The sequence below is a fragment of the Mesocricetus auratus genome, unplaced genomic scaffold (genome assembly GCF_017639785.1).
Source record: "Mesocricetus auratus isolate SY011 unplaced genomic scaffold, BCM_Maur_2.0 Super-Scaffold_100018, whole genome shotgun sequence".
Lineage (NCBI taxonomy): Eukaryota > Metazoa > Chordata > Mammalia > Rodentia > Cricetidae > Mesocricetus > Mesocricetus auratus.
The window spans coordinates 37,052,397-37,067,046 of NW_024429199.1; the positions used below are offsets into that span (position 1 = coordinate 37,052,397).

Consider the following 14,650-nt stretch of genomic DNA (forward strand, 5'->3'; position numbering starts at 1 on the left):
GCCACCAGTGTGTCCCTGTGGTTACATTATTGTCACCCTATCCTAGAAGGACCTTGTCACTTTGCTCCTCTGCTTGTTGCCCACACTGCAAGAGCTGACTTCTCATGACATCAGGTGAGATTTATCCGCATTATCAGGCTCCAAAGAGTGTTCAACCTGAAAGCTTCTCACCGTTGCAGAAACATCCTGCTCATCTCTTTATTGGAAGCCTGGGTTACCAGAGCTGGTCCAAGACTCCTGCTAAGATGTTCTCCCCAGTTGCTATAGGATTAAGGTTTTTAAATCCTGGTGTTTGTTTTTTCTCATGCTAAAATATTTTCCAGTTTTTCTATTAATTTCTTATTTAACACATAGCTATATGGAAGCATTTCTTTGACACTGAAATGTTTGAGGATTTCCCATATATCATCTTGCTAATGATTTCATATTTATTGCTATTGTGATCAGACAGCATTTTTAATTTAAGTTTTTAATTTCATACTATGGATTTTATGCTGTGTACTGTAGTTGGCCTTTCCTATTCCTTGCTCTTCTGTGGCCCACCACCCAGCTCCCAAATAAATACCCAGAGATTTATTCTTTCCTATGAATGCCTGGTCTTACATTGGCTTGTTTCTAGGCAGTGTTTTAAAATTATTCTATTTCTATTCTATATTCGTGTCTTTACTTCTTACTCCATTGCTGGATTCAGGATTCTTCTGATGGCTGAATCCAATCCAAAGCTGCACCTGGTGTTATAATGTCGAGAATGAATTGGCTTTGTCTTGCTTTAGATTCTTACTGTAGTTTATTCCTCTCTGTAACAAACTTGGCATTTACTTCCCACAGTCTAGCTCCATCTGATCGTTTACCGAGACCAAAATGCTCCCTTGCATCTGGAGTTTCACTCATTTGATTTTCTAGCTATGTGTAAACCTGTTCTCCATTAGCATGTCCTGGTTTATTGATTCCATTCCTTAGCTAATTTTGAGATCTTTCCCCCATTATCAGGTCCTTGTTCCTTTCTCCAGAGTAATTGCAGAGATCTGCCTTCATGCAATTATCCGTATTGACAGGCATTTGGTCAGTGTTTAGGCTTCAGGCATCAGAGTCCCATCTAAGACTTTCTCAGATATCCAAGGACATAGAGTTACTACACGTCCACAGTTTTTGATTCACAGCTGCCTAGATGAATAGAAATTGTAAGCATGCCCTTGCTTTACCTCACTAGCAGATAGAGAAGCAATAACCTAAGCAATCTGTGCAGTTAAAGTTGCTCAACTTCTTGTGTTAACACAAGATTTCAGCTCAGAGATGTACTATTCCCTCCTGTTTCCCCTGAGAAGATAATGACAAAGGTAATCAGCCCATTTGCTCATCCTCAGAGAAATGTAAACTTTTCTCAATGTCTGTGCTGCCACTTAGGCTAGAGCACTGGAAGGCACCAGGTTTTGTTTTTTGTGCAAATTAACCTTAGAACCTCTCTTTGATATAAGTAAGTGATGCTAAAAGTTTCTCCTAACATGTTTAGTTTATTGCTCTGTGTGTAAATCTTATCTGCCTTGCTGGCCTTGAGAAACTCAAGCTTCACATTGCATCATAAAATGAGTTATGCTGGAGACATGGCTTGGTGGTTAAGAGAACCGACTGCTTTTCCAGAGGACGCGGGTTCAATTCCCAGCACCCATATTGGCAGCTAACAACTGTCTGTAACTCCAAGGTCTGACACCTTCACACAGACATACCTGCAGGCAAAACATCAATGCACATAAAATAAAAAAAATAAATTATAAAAAAAACAACAAGAAAAGCTGGACGGTGGTGGCGCATGACTTTAATCCCAGCACTCGGGAGGCAGAGGCAGGCGGGTCTCTATGTGTTCGAGGCCGGCCTTGACCGACAGCCTCCAAAACAATACAGAGAAACCCTGTCTTATTGTTGGAAACGAGTATGTATATGTATATGTATATGTATATGTATATGTATTTCTTGCTTCTTTTTTGAAACCTGAGTGAAAATTTTAGAAGCAGACTTTTAAAGTTTTTGATATTTATGAATCTTGAAACTTTATGACTTCTGATTTTATGTAGGGTGGCCATACCTTTCTCATATAGACTCAGGAAATATGAAACATCCTGTGTTTGAGAAAGTGAAACTAAGAAGTTTTAGAGGACAAACCAGGCTGCAGAAGGGGACGCCACTTACCAGTCTAGCTCAGAGAAGAGTCCAGATTTGTCTGAAGCCTGCAAGCTGTGCAAATTTAGTTACACTGGTGAGTGACACCAGCGTAGAGGTGTGCTCTGCAGTGAGGCAGCTGCTGCGAATTCATCCCAACTCCTGTAAGTACCTCCTCCCCCCCACTCATATTAGCAACACCAAGGGAAACCAGGAGGTTCCCCAAGTTGGACCTTCCTGCTGCTGGTACTTTGGTCTGTCATAGGTTCCCATGCTGAGGGGAGTGTGTGTGTTCATGCATTTGCGTGTGTGTGTGTGTGTGTGTGTGTGTGTGTGTGTGTGTGTGTGCAATTCCCTAAAGTCTCTGGTACAACAGCAATTATCATAAGACTCAATAAGTTGGTGTGATCATGTCTTGACTTTGATATCAGCAGACAGAGTGGAATAGTGTGAGAGGGATTATCTGCACAGCTCTTGTCATCCTGGGTGTGTGGATGCTGATTTGTAAAAGATTATTTATAGAAATGTAGAGAAGGACGACCTTTACAAATCCAACCACTGATCAGGCCCCAATCTGACACGGAGGTGCAGAGCACAGAGGGAAACTGAAGAGGAGGGCTTATGTGGTGGTTTGAAGAATGGCCTTAGAATTGAATGCTAAGTCATCTGGGAGTAGCAATACTTAGAAGGATTTTGAGGTATGTTCTTGTTGGGGTAGGTGTGTCCTTGGGGGGAGAAAGTGTGTCATTGCTGGTGGACTTTGAGATTTCAAGAGCCCAAGCCACGCCCCATGTCCCCCTCTCTTCCTGTGCCCGAGGATCCCGATGGAGAACTCTCAGCTACTTCTCCAGCACCACGTCTAGTGTGTGCTGCCATTCTCCCTGCTATGATGACAATCACCTAAACCCCCCGAGACTGTAAGCCAGCCCTAATCAAATGCTCTCCTTCATATAAGCGTGGCCATGGTTATGTTGTCTCTACACAGCAATGGAACACTAACTAAGACAGCTTACATCTCTGCTCTTCTTTGGGGATGACATCAGTTTTCATGTCTCCAGTTACTCAGCTGGGACTTTCATGACACTTCCCTTTTCCTGAAGCTCTTACATTCTGCAGTTCCTTAGACTCTGTTTTTAATATGGTCTTTAGGAGGCTGGCTGCACTAGAAAGTCTTGATTGAGAAGGGGCCCAGTTTTGGAGTCCCCAGTGAGAACCTGGACACAGGGTCCATGATTGAACTATGTGCTGCACACCGACAGCTTCTCCACTCCAAGATCTGACACACAGCTTGTCTTCTATCAGCTGTCTGGACCACTCACTGCCACTGCTGCTCTTGGTGGTCGTCCCTTGACACTGGCGTCTGCAAAATGCCGGGTCTTCTGCTGCAACTGCACTTTCACTAGTAGCCTATTCTGGGCTGTTTGCATGGACTCTGACTCTGGCACACATTGCCAAGCCTCAGCTGCTCTCCATGGCCCCTTCATACCTTCAAAACTAGCACCGCCTGGGTGGATCTTACACTACCAAGTTCGACTATGGTATGGCTATGGTGTCTGGCCAATGAGTCTCAGGATACAACCTTGGCCATGTCTGGAACACAGCCTCGGTGCTGACTCTCAGGAATCACTTTCCAGAAGGCCTCACCTAAAGATGTTGGTCTCTTTCCTCTTCGTAAACAGCTCCAGCTGAGCAGGTTAGGGTACCCCAGCAAAGCAAAGGTTTCACTTTATTAGTTCTGGTACCTTGTTAATCACAGCTGATTCTTCAGTCCCAGCTATCTTGAACCACTGATTCTTAATTCAAATGACCCAGTAGAGCTAGCTGTTTGGGGAATTCATTCTGCCAATAGCTTTGGGGTTCCTGCCTTAGGGCCTTAGGGTGTGGCTTCTTAAAAGGAGAGAGACAGAGGTGGATGCTCTCTTGGGGTGTGAAGACTGGGTCAGGTGGCCTGAAACATCATGTGGCTGTTTCCTAGCTCCCTTAGGCATAAGAGATATAAATATATCACATTCTTATCTTCCAAGCTCCCAAAGAAAGCTCTAGTGAACTCTCAACACAAGATAACTTTACTAGATCACAGTTCCAAAGTCCTTCTGCAATCCTCCACTAAGACCTTCAGTAAAGTTCTGCAATCACAAAACTTCTTCCAGTTAAAATCAGGTTCTGGGGCCTGGGAGAGGACTCAGAGTTCAGGAGCACCCACCGTTCTTTGGGGGACCGAGGTTGGATTCCTGGTACTCAGAAATCCCACCACCTTCTGTAAGTGCAGTTCCAGGGGACTCATGCAGGCTCCTGGCCACCATGGGCACTGCACACAAACGGTGCAGAGAAACAAACAGATAAAGCTCTCAGAAACATCAGATAAAAATGAATGCTTATTTTATGTTTTACAAGAGATGTTTACATAGGAAAAGTCCAGATGCTTGGTAGTAGAATTTTGACTTTGCTGTTACTTTTTTAAAGGGTAAGTTTGCAGGTGGACTGTATGTTGGTGAAAGTGTGTGTGTGTGCGTTGCACTTACAATGTTGGTGTGGATCCGCAGGTTCCATTACCTTGCTTTAGGACACAGGTCTTTCACTGGTCTCAGCTCTCTGAGGTGGCTATGTTGTCTGGCCAATGAGGCTCAGAAGCCCCAGCTCAACCCAGGCTCTATAACTACAATGTCCTTGAACTCATTCTGGAGCCATTTTCCAGAGGTTTCTTTTCCCTTGGGAGTCCCTTGCTGGTGACTTAGAAATCATTTGACACAGTATTGTCACATCAAGCCCATGGATCTGTCCACCCCTGTCACATCAGGCCCTGGGAATGATTTTGTGAATCTGTTGTCACTTTTTTTTTCCATGTGTGGTATGCTTTTGCAGGTGCATTGTGTGTTAGTGAAGGCACTGATTGTGTCTGTGGAGGTTGGGTTGTGCCAGGAAGGATTTACCTTTGGGTATGGATTCACTGGTGCCATCAATCTTGTGGATTATTCCATGTGAATGATTGGGAATCCCAGTGCAATCCTGTGTCAAATGACATCTTCAGTTGAGTGAGACAGACCCCTGTGCAGTGCACACCCCTCACACACTGGCTTGGGACCTTTCTGCAGGCAATTGGAACAGCTGTGCCCCTAGGAATATCTCTATTATGGGAACTCTCTGAAGAAAGAGCCACCTTCTATGTCCTTTGAGTTTCTTGCTGGAGTGCTCACAGTGTTTTCAAGGAATTGCTTAGGTATCGAGGAGTCTGTTGTGCTGGCTGTTAGCTGCACCTGTGGTTTCTTTCTTACTCACTTTTAAGTGTGTATTTGTAGTATTTTTAGGATAAAGTCGCTCAAAGTATGTCATTTAAATTGACTTATAAGTAAACAAAAGTGCATGTAATATAGTCTTGATTTCTTTTAAACAATTACATGTAAAACATCGTTAAACATTATTTTAAAATGGATTTTTTTACAGGTGTGAATATATAGGAGCCTTGCACAATGCCACTAAACAATTTAACTTTGATGTTGCAATGTTTTAGCTGATAGAAGTTTAGCCTTAAGTATGATGCTCTGGGTGGATCTTCTCTGTCGAGGATATCAATGGTCCTTTGTGGATATCCAGACTTGTGAGACTTTAAGAGAAAAGCCTAAATTGTGTGGAGAATTTTATAATAGAAGGTAAAACAGGAAGGACAAGAAGAGTGAGAAACATACAAAAGTTATAGGTTTAGAGAGAGATTTCTGATAAGAAAGGGAATACTTCAGGTAAGAAGGGATTTCTTTTTTGTTTTTTTGTGATGTGGTATTGTGATGACGGCAGAGAAAGTGTTGGGTACAGAGGGTCATGGGGCAAGGCTTAGGAGGGTGGAAGAAAAAGGAGCAGTGTGTGAGAGGATGTGCTGTGAGGAGAGTAACTCCTCAGCCTGTGTAGCAAGGAGGTTAGGCATGAGGACACGGTCTGAGATTTCACAGCACTTATGGAGAAGAGGACAGGGGGAAGATAGAACCTGTGACTCAGAGGGAGGTGGGAGTGGGGAGCAGGAGACAGGAGCTGGGGCAGGAGAATTCTTTGTAATTTTATGTTTAGGTGAGGGTAGTTGGGTCCAACCAAGCACAATTAATGACATGGGTGAGAAGCCAAATGAATGATGGAGAAAATGGCCACTAGCCCAAGAACTCAAGGTAGTTAGAATATCACATACATACACGCACACACACACACACACACACACATACACACAGACCCTCACACAGATACACACATAGATACAAACACAGACACACACACAGATACACACATAGATACACAGACACTCACACAGACACACATAGATGCAAAACAGACACACACAGAGACACCCCACAGACACACACACAAAATACACACCCACAAAATACACACACACACTGACACACACACAGAGACACAGACACAGACACACACAAACACACACACACACACACAGACACACACCCCTCTCATCTGCAGAGAGTTTCCTCCCATTCTTCCTGTTACCTGTAGACTCCAGCTTTTCCTCCCAGTGTAACTTGATCTCCTGAAGCCAGGCCCTGCAGTCCCCCTGTGAGGTCACTTTTAAGAAGGAGGTCACAGCCCTGTCTTCCTCCCACATCTCTTTCATCCACCTGGATCCAGGACCAACTTCAGTCAGTTTCCCAGTGCTTGAGTCAAAGTGCAGCATTTTGTGTCCATCGAGGTCAATGTCCCAGGATGCATTGAAAAGTCCATCTCCTTCATGCCAACAACACATCCTGGCATCCAGAGTGAGGGGCTCTGTGCCCATTGGAAAGAGATCAGCCTGTGGCCTTGATGAACCCTGTCTGCCCACCGTCTCCCTTCCCAGCCTCTGGCCTTGCTTTTCCCTCCACATTTTAGCTTTGCTGCTGCATCTCTTAGGTGTGACTACCAGTCATTCATTATTTTTTCCTCCATGGAAACAATGAATGTCCTTAACCTGCCACAGATCCTGTTCCTTCCTACAGGGCTCATGTCATAGTTCTTTTATTTAGTTTGTAGCACTGGGGATTGAACCTAGGGCCTCCTGCATGCTAGACAAGCACTCTACCCCGAGCTACATCCCCAGCTATTAGAAACTCACCGATGATTACATTATTCATACAAATCACTTGCTTTTGATCAGGTCAGCTCCATCTTTCAGAGTGTCAACCTGTTCTTCACAGATCTTCCTGGCATTCAGTGTATTCCCCAGAACACCAAAGACATGGCAGTCATTGATACTGTTGTAGGAAAGGAAAGTCTCTTTTTTCAGTTGGCCTTGGACTGTGTGCCGCCATGGTGCAGACCCTGACTTGTCAACAGTGAAGTCGTTGTAAACAGCAGCAGCATCTTTGAAGGAACCATGAAGTGAGGTCAGGGATGCGGAGCAGAATTCTGCATTAAGTGTGACAGACTCAGAATGGGACAAGCTGAGGCAGGGGACAGCAGATTTGCCTTCCATCATTCTTCTGACCCAGATTAGGGTGTATCCCATGTGCAAGTGTTGGTCCCCATCCTCCAGAATGCCTTCAAATGCAATGACAAAGATGCATATATTCTGGGTCAGAGAGAAACAACAGGAGGAGGTCTTGGGTTTAGGGCTTAGATTTCTTATCCAGCCAGAGACCACCTGCCTATTGAATAGTGATGCCCTTAGTCGCTGGACATTCCTACATCATTAACAGTTAAAACATTGCCTCAATAGACACTTCCTTCATAGGATTCTAGGATGAATCCAACTGATGGAGCTAACCAAAGAGGATGTTCAAGTCTTTATTTCATTCTTTCTTCTGCCCTTTATTTTTTCATTCCTTTCTTCATTGGTTCCTTTCTTTCTCCCTACTTTTTGTCCACTCTGTACTTGCCTTTTTACGGCATTATTCCAGAAGGACTTACTTGTCCCACAGGCAGAGACTGTCCCTGAGCCCCTGCTCCACATCCCTGACCTCACTTCTTGTTTTCTTCACAGATGCTGCTGCTCTTTGCAAAGGCAGGAAGATGATCTAATACCCAGGCTCCTAAACGTCTAACCACCTCCAAGGCACCAAACAAGGTCCCCACCCTTGCTTCTTTATTGACTGAACCTGCCCACAAAGTGCTAAGAGTCTTCGGGAAGCCCCTGAGAGTAACTTGGAGTCATGCCAAGGAGTATGTTAAATGTCCTTGTCACACACATCCTTTAAGTTCACCCACACCACCCTTCTCACTGCCCTCTTTCTGGTCCCCTCCCCCCACAGTCTCCAGCTGGCCCTTCTCCACTTCCCACCACCTCTCCTCTTCCTCCATCTCAATCCCAGACTCAGTTTCTCCACCAGGTGCCTTCCCCTCAACCCTGTCCTCCCTCCTCACTTTAACTGTTGTCCTTATTGTCCCCATGTCACATCACTCCCCATCCACTTACAGCTCTCTTCAGTCTCCCCTCCCCCCACTCCATCTCCTTCCTTTACCCCCACCCCACACAGAGAACAATCACTGTCTTGTCAGCAAGGCTGTGCCTTTCTCCTTAACCCTGTGACACTGCACCCCAAGACCTTTAGGAAAGTTCAGGTCCTGGGGCCTGTAGAGAAGGCTCAGAGGTGAGGAGCACTGACTGCTCCTCCAGAGGATCCATGTTGGGATTCCATGCCCTCTTCTGCATCGTTCCCTGACCCTTAGGTCTGGGAGAGTTTTGAAGGTGTGTCCCTTGGGGCTGGACGGCACAACTCTGCATGTTGACGGGTTGTGGTTTTCTCTAGGGGTCTCCATCCTTTGCAAAGAGAAGTTTCCTTGATGGGGGTGAAGAGTACATTTACCCCTGTGTTTAAGGATAAATGTTCATAGATTGTTGTTAGAGAATATGCTGGTTTAGTGATTGTAGATTCTCCTCCAATAACCATGACTATTTGTAGGCCAGGGATAAATGATACCCAAGGCCCCATGAATTACCTATGGCTCCTCACTGACACCTACATTCAGGGTAGTCCCATGCTTTCCACACAGCCATCATTCTGGAATCCACGAGCTCCCCCTTGTTCAGTTCAACTGTTTCTGTGGGTTAAACCAGCCCAGTCTTAACTCCTTTGCTCATCAGTTCTCCCTTTCTGTCAATGGATTCTAGGAGTTCAGTTCAGTGTTTAGCTGTGGGTGTCTGACTCTGCTTCCAACAGTAGCTGGATGAAGGTTCTGTTTCCCAGAGTCTCTGGCCTGGTATTGTAGGCTGGCACTCCCCTGATTCATGTCTAAAATCCATAAATGAGTGAGTATATACCATGTTTCTCTTTTTATGACTGGGTTACCTCACTCAGGATGGCTTCTTCTAGTGCCATCCATTTGCCTGCAAATTTCAAGATTCAATTGGTTTTTTTTTTTTTTGCGCTGAATAGTAGTGCATTCTGTAACTGTACCACATTTTCTCTATCCATTCTTCAGTTGAGGGGCATCTAGGTTGCTTCCAGGTTCTGGCTATTACAAATAATGCTGCTATGAACAGAGCGGACCAGAAATCCTTATTGTATGAATGTGCATCTTTTGTGTATATGCCTAATAGTGGAATTGCTGGATCTTGAGGTAGATTGATTTCCGTTTTCCTGAGGAATGTCCATGCTGATTTCCAAAGTGGCTGTATGAGTTGGCACACCCACCACCAGTGTAGGAGTGTTCCCCATTCTCCATATCCTCACCAGCATCAACTGTCATTGGAGTTATTGATTTTAGCCATTGTGACAGGAGTAAGATGGTATCCTAGAGTTGTTTTGATTTACATTTCCTGGATGGCTAAGAGTACAGGTTTTCAACGTATGACGTGATGATTCTCTGAATTTCCTTGGTGTCCATGGTTATGTCCCCCTTTTCATTTCTGATTTTGTTAATTTGTGTGTTTTTGTTCTGCCTTTTGGTTAGGTTGAATAAATGTTTGTGTATCTTTGTTGATTTTCTTGAAGAACCAACTCTTTCTTTTGTTGTTTCTTTGTATTTTTTTTTGCTGCTACTTCATTGATTTCAGCCCTCAATTTGATTATTTCCTGGTGTCTACTCCTCCTGGGGTAGCTTGCTTCTTTTTCTAGAGGTTTCAGATGTGCTGTTTCTAGAGTGACTATGCTCCAATTTTTGCATGTGGGCACTTAGTGCTATGAGCTTTCCTTTTAGCATTGTTTCAATATGTTCCATAACTTTGGGTATGCTGTGTCTTAATTTTCATTGAATTTTAAGTAGTCTTTAATTTCTTTATTTCTTCCTTGACCCAGGAGTGGTGCATTGAGCATTGTTCAACTCTCACGGAGATTTTCAATTTGTGTTGTGTTTAATTCTAACTTTAATCCATGGTGATCTGATAATATACAAGGCCTTACTCCAATTTTTTGTATCTGTTGAAGTTTGCTTTGTTGCCGAGTATGGGGTCGATTTTAGAGAAGGTTTCATGTGCCACTGAGAAGAAGGTATATTCTTTTGTGTTTGGAAGGAATGTTCTATAGATGTGAATTGAATCCAGTTGAATGATCACGTCTCTCAGTTCCTTTATTTCTTTAAGTTTCTGTCTGGTAATTCTCTCCAGTGGTGAGAGGGTGGTGTTGAAATCTCCCTGTATAAGTATGTGGGGTTCTATGTGTGATTTGAGTTTTACTAATGTTTCTTTTATGAATGTGGGTGGGTCTGTATTTGGGATATAGAAGTTCAGAATTGAGAGATCATCCTGATGGATTTTTCTGGAGACGAATAGGAAATGACCTTCTTCATCTCTTTTGATCAACTTTGCTTTGAAATCTAATTAGTTAGATATTAGGATAGCTACACAAGCTTATTTCTTAGGTTCATTTGACTGGAAAACCTTTTCCCAATCCTTTACTCTGAGGTAATGTCTGTCTTTGAAGTTGAGGCGTGTTGAGATGTGTTTCATGTATTCAGCACAATGATAGATTCTGTCTGTTAGCCTGGATCTTTTTATAGGCGAGTTAAGACCATTGATATTGAGCGATATTAATGATCATTGATTGTTGATTCTTGTTTGGTTTAGATTTGCTCTCCTTGGTGGCATTGTGTGTGGATTTCCTTCCCCCTTCTTTCTATTTGGTTAAATGGGATTCTCTATTGCCTATGTTTTCGTGTGTGTAGTTAACTCCCTTGGGTTGGAGTTTTCCTTCCAGTACTTTCTGTAAGGCTGGATTTGTGGATATGTATTTTTTAAATTTGGTTTTGTCATGAAATGTCTTGTTTTCTCCATCTATAGTGACTGAAAACTTTGCTGGGTATAGTAGTCTGGGCTGGCATCTGTGGTGTCTCAGCATTTGTAGACCATCTATCCAGGACCTTCTGGATTTCAGAGTTTTCATTGAGATGTCAGGTGTAATCCTGATAGGTCTGCCTTTATATGATACTTGGGCATTTTCCTTTGCTTCTCTTAATATTCTTTGTTTATTCTGTATGTTTGCTGTTTTAACTATTATGGGTCAAGAGGTTTCTTTTATTGTGGTGCAGTCTATTTGCTGTTCTGTGAGCATCTTTTACATTCATAGGCATGTTTTTCATTAGGTTGGGATAGTTTTTTTCTATGATTTTATTGAATATGTTTTCTGCATGTTTGAATGGGTTTCTGCAACTTCTTCTATACCTATTATTCTTAGCTTTGGTCTTATCAGGAAGTCCCATACTTCCTGGAAATTTTGTGTTAGGGATTTGTTGGACTTAAGATTTTCTTCAGTCCTTAAATCTATTTCCTTTTGTGTATCTTTATCACCTATGATTCTCTCTTCCATATCTTGTATTCTGTTGGTCATGCTTGCATCTGTAGTTCCGGATAATTTACCCCCTTTTCCATGTCCAGAATTCCCTTAGTCTGGATTTATTTTATTGTCTCTATTTCAGCTTTCTAGGATTGAACTGTTTGTGTTGTTTCTTTCACCTCTTTGATTGTTTTTTCCTTGGCTTTCCTTGCTTTCTTTAAGAAATTTGTTCATTTCTTGCATGTTTGTTTGCCTTTCCTTCATTTATTGCATTTTTGTTTTTTTCTTCCATTTCTTTAAGGGGTTTTCTCATTTCCTCTTTGAATATTTGTACCATCTTCATACATTTGTTTTTAAGTCCATGCTCTTCTGCTTCATCTGTGTTGAGATGTTCAAGTCTTCCTGGTGTAGAATCCAAAGTCTCTGGTATTGTCATAATGGCATTACTGTTGTTGAATGTGTTGTTTTACTGTCTTCTTCCAATCCCTTCTTCCACTGGGTACAGGTAGGGTCTCACAGTCTCCCACTGGGCATGGGTCCAAGGCTCCCTCCTGGTGGGTTCAGGCTGGTCCAAGACTCCAATGGTTGCAGTTGGTGGATGGTTTGTTCTGCCCCAGATCTCTCTCCTAGTGGATGCAGGTAGTTCTAAGCCTGCAGTGCTGGCAGACTCTGTATGGTTTGGTCTTCAGGCATGGGACTGCATGGTATGATTTGGAACTCTGAAAGCTAGTACTCCAGCAAGGAGACTTTAGGCAAGTTCCAGCTAAGGGGTCCCCGGACCCTCTTTCCGAAGTACATGGTGTCTTCAGCAATAGGGACTTAAACTTCTACCTCTGGGGATAAACAAGGGCAACAGCAGTAGGCTGTATATTCTGGGAGCCTCTTGACAGCCTGTTGGGGATCCCTGAGCAACAAGTCAAAAGAGGCCTTCTCTTCCCTGGCATTGGTATTTGTTTGGAGGGAGTGCCATCAGCCCACATGAAAAACAGATCACTAAAAGCATATATATATATATATATATATATATATATATATATATATATGTTGGGCCTAAAAAGGCTCTGATGCCAGGCACAGTGTAACCTCCTGAGAGTGGCTAGAGTTGGCGACCTGTCTCTGGCCTGTAGGGGGTGACTCAGCAAGGCCTGATAGAAGACTGCCACCTTGCTAGCTACCTGCCATCTTGGAATATTCTTGGCCCTTACTCCTCATGTGACCTTACCCCATCCTAAGATTCCCATCCCCTACCTCAGCCCTATATAAGTTCCTGCCTGTTGGAATAAATTGAGATCCTGCTTTGACAAGTCTGCTGACTCTGTGTGTATTTTATCCCTGGTGACTAATGGGGTGAGGGTCTGAGTTGCAGGCACTCACCATCCCATTCAGCCTTGGGAAGATACTGGCTGGAGCGGCCCAGTTGGACTGGCCCTTCCGTGTTCTACCTGCTGGTGGACTCCGCAAGTATAGTCATACAATGAAGTACATTTGTTATATTTTTATGTAAATAATTAACAGTATTAATCCTCCTGGCTTTTCCACCCAACCTATTGTTATTTTACCTCCCTATGTCTTCTCCCGCATTTACCTCTGTCCCCTCCCGTAAGGAGACCTCATTTTCCATCTTCCCCTATCAGCTCCACCGTATCAGTCTGATATTCCCCTTCACCCTCCTCCCACCCTCTTCTGCACTGGCCTCCCTCACCCTCCCTAGCATACCACCCTCCCTTGTCCCTACCAGATTATGTAACTCTTGAGTGATCTTACTAAGCTCACACTCAAGACTCTAACTCTACCCACTGTTGACCATGTTACACTTTTTGGATGTTCAGTCTGCAGCTCTCCTTTGTCAGGGACTCTAACTAGGTATGAGATTCACTAACAGTCTCGGTGTCTGGTCACGGTGACAATCAGGGGCATCTGCAGTTCCCAGACAAACAAGGCTTTTCAGTCACCTCCTCTCTCTAATGTGGCAGGTTGATCTATCTTAACATCCTCCCACAGGACTGGAGGTCACTAGAAACTGTGAATTGAACCCATCACGCTCTCACAGGCCCAATTGTAGTCTAGCTACAAGGCCTCCCACTGTGGATTCATCTGTGAACAGAATCTCCTCTACTCTACTCCTTTGAGCCTCTTGGAGATCTGTTTCCTCTTCCAGTGAAGCCTTTGCAAGGTGTTTTGTTCATGGTTCACAGCTACAATATCTCTAACTAGGATGACTGTGTGTGTATCGTGTGTGTGTGTGTGTGTGTGTGTGTGTGTGTGTTTGTGTGTGTGTGTGTGTGTATAAGACAAAAGAAACCACAGTCTGTGCATTGTACTTTGTCTTCTAGTATTAGGGTGGGAATGAGGGTTTTTTTCTTACAGGATGTGTGGTTCATACTGTGTGTGAGGAGGCCCAAGCATGCCTGTTTCTAACACGTGTCTGGGGTTTCCTTGCCTGCTAAAGATAAAGAACCTCCATTGATAATTTTACTTAGAGGTCTCTTAGAACAAAACAAGAGCCGTAGATGGGAGAATCTCCACTGAACCTGGATCGAGGTGGCCTAGGGTCAAAACAGTGGCAGAAACAGGAGAGATCTAGTTAGTGCCAAGGAGAAAGGCAGCTAACCAACCCTTAAAGTTGCTCTTCCAGAGGACCTGTGTTCAATTTTCAGCACCTACATGGTGGTTCAAACTGTCTGTAACTCCAGTTGTAGGGGGTTAGATGTCTCCAGTCTTCTGCCAAGAATGCTGAACATGGTACAACATACCTGTGTGCAGGCAAAACACCAGAAACACATAATAAGAGTACACACTAGAGATGAATACTCATC

The 14,650-nt window shown here is 43.7% G+C and overlaps 1 protein-coding gene across 1 annotated transcript; it reads right to left on the reverse strand.

The window, feature by feature from the left end:
- Positions 1-6,562: 6,562 nt before the first annotated feature.
- Positions 6,563-7,600, reverse strand: LOC101833648 (UL16-binding protein 1; the record flags this gene model as incomplete). The annotated part of the gene is made up of 2 exons (XM_040728381.1): positions 7,273-7,600; positions 6,563-6,873 (listed from the first exon to the last, which is right to left on the reverse strand). Coding segments are annotated over exons 1-2 (639 nt in total), but the record flags the coding sequence as incomplete, so codon positions are not given.
- Between the last annotated feature and the right edge of the window lie 7,050 nt (positions 7,601-14,650).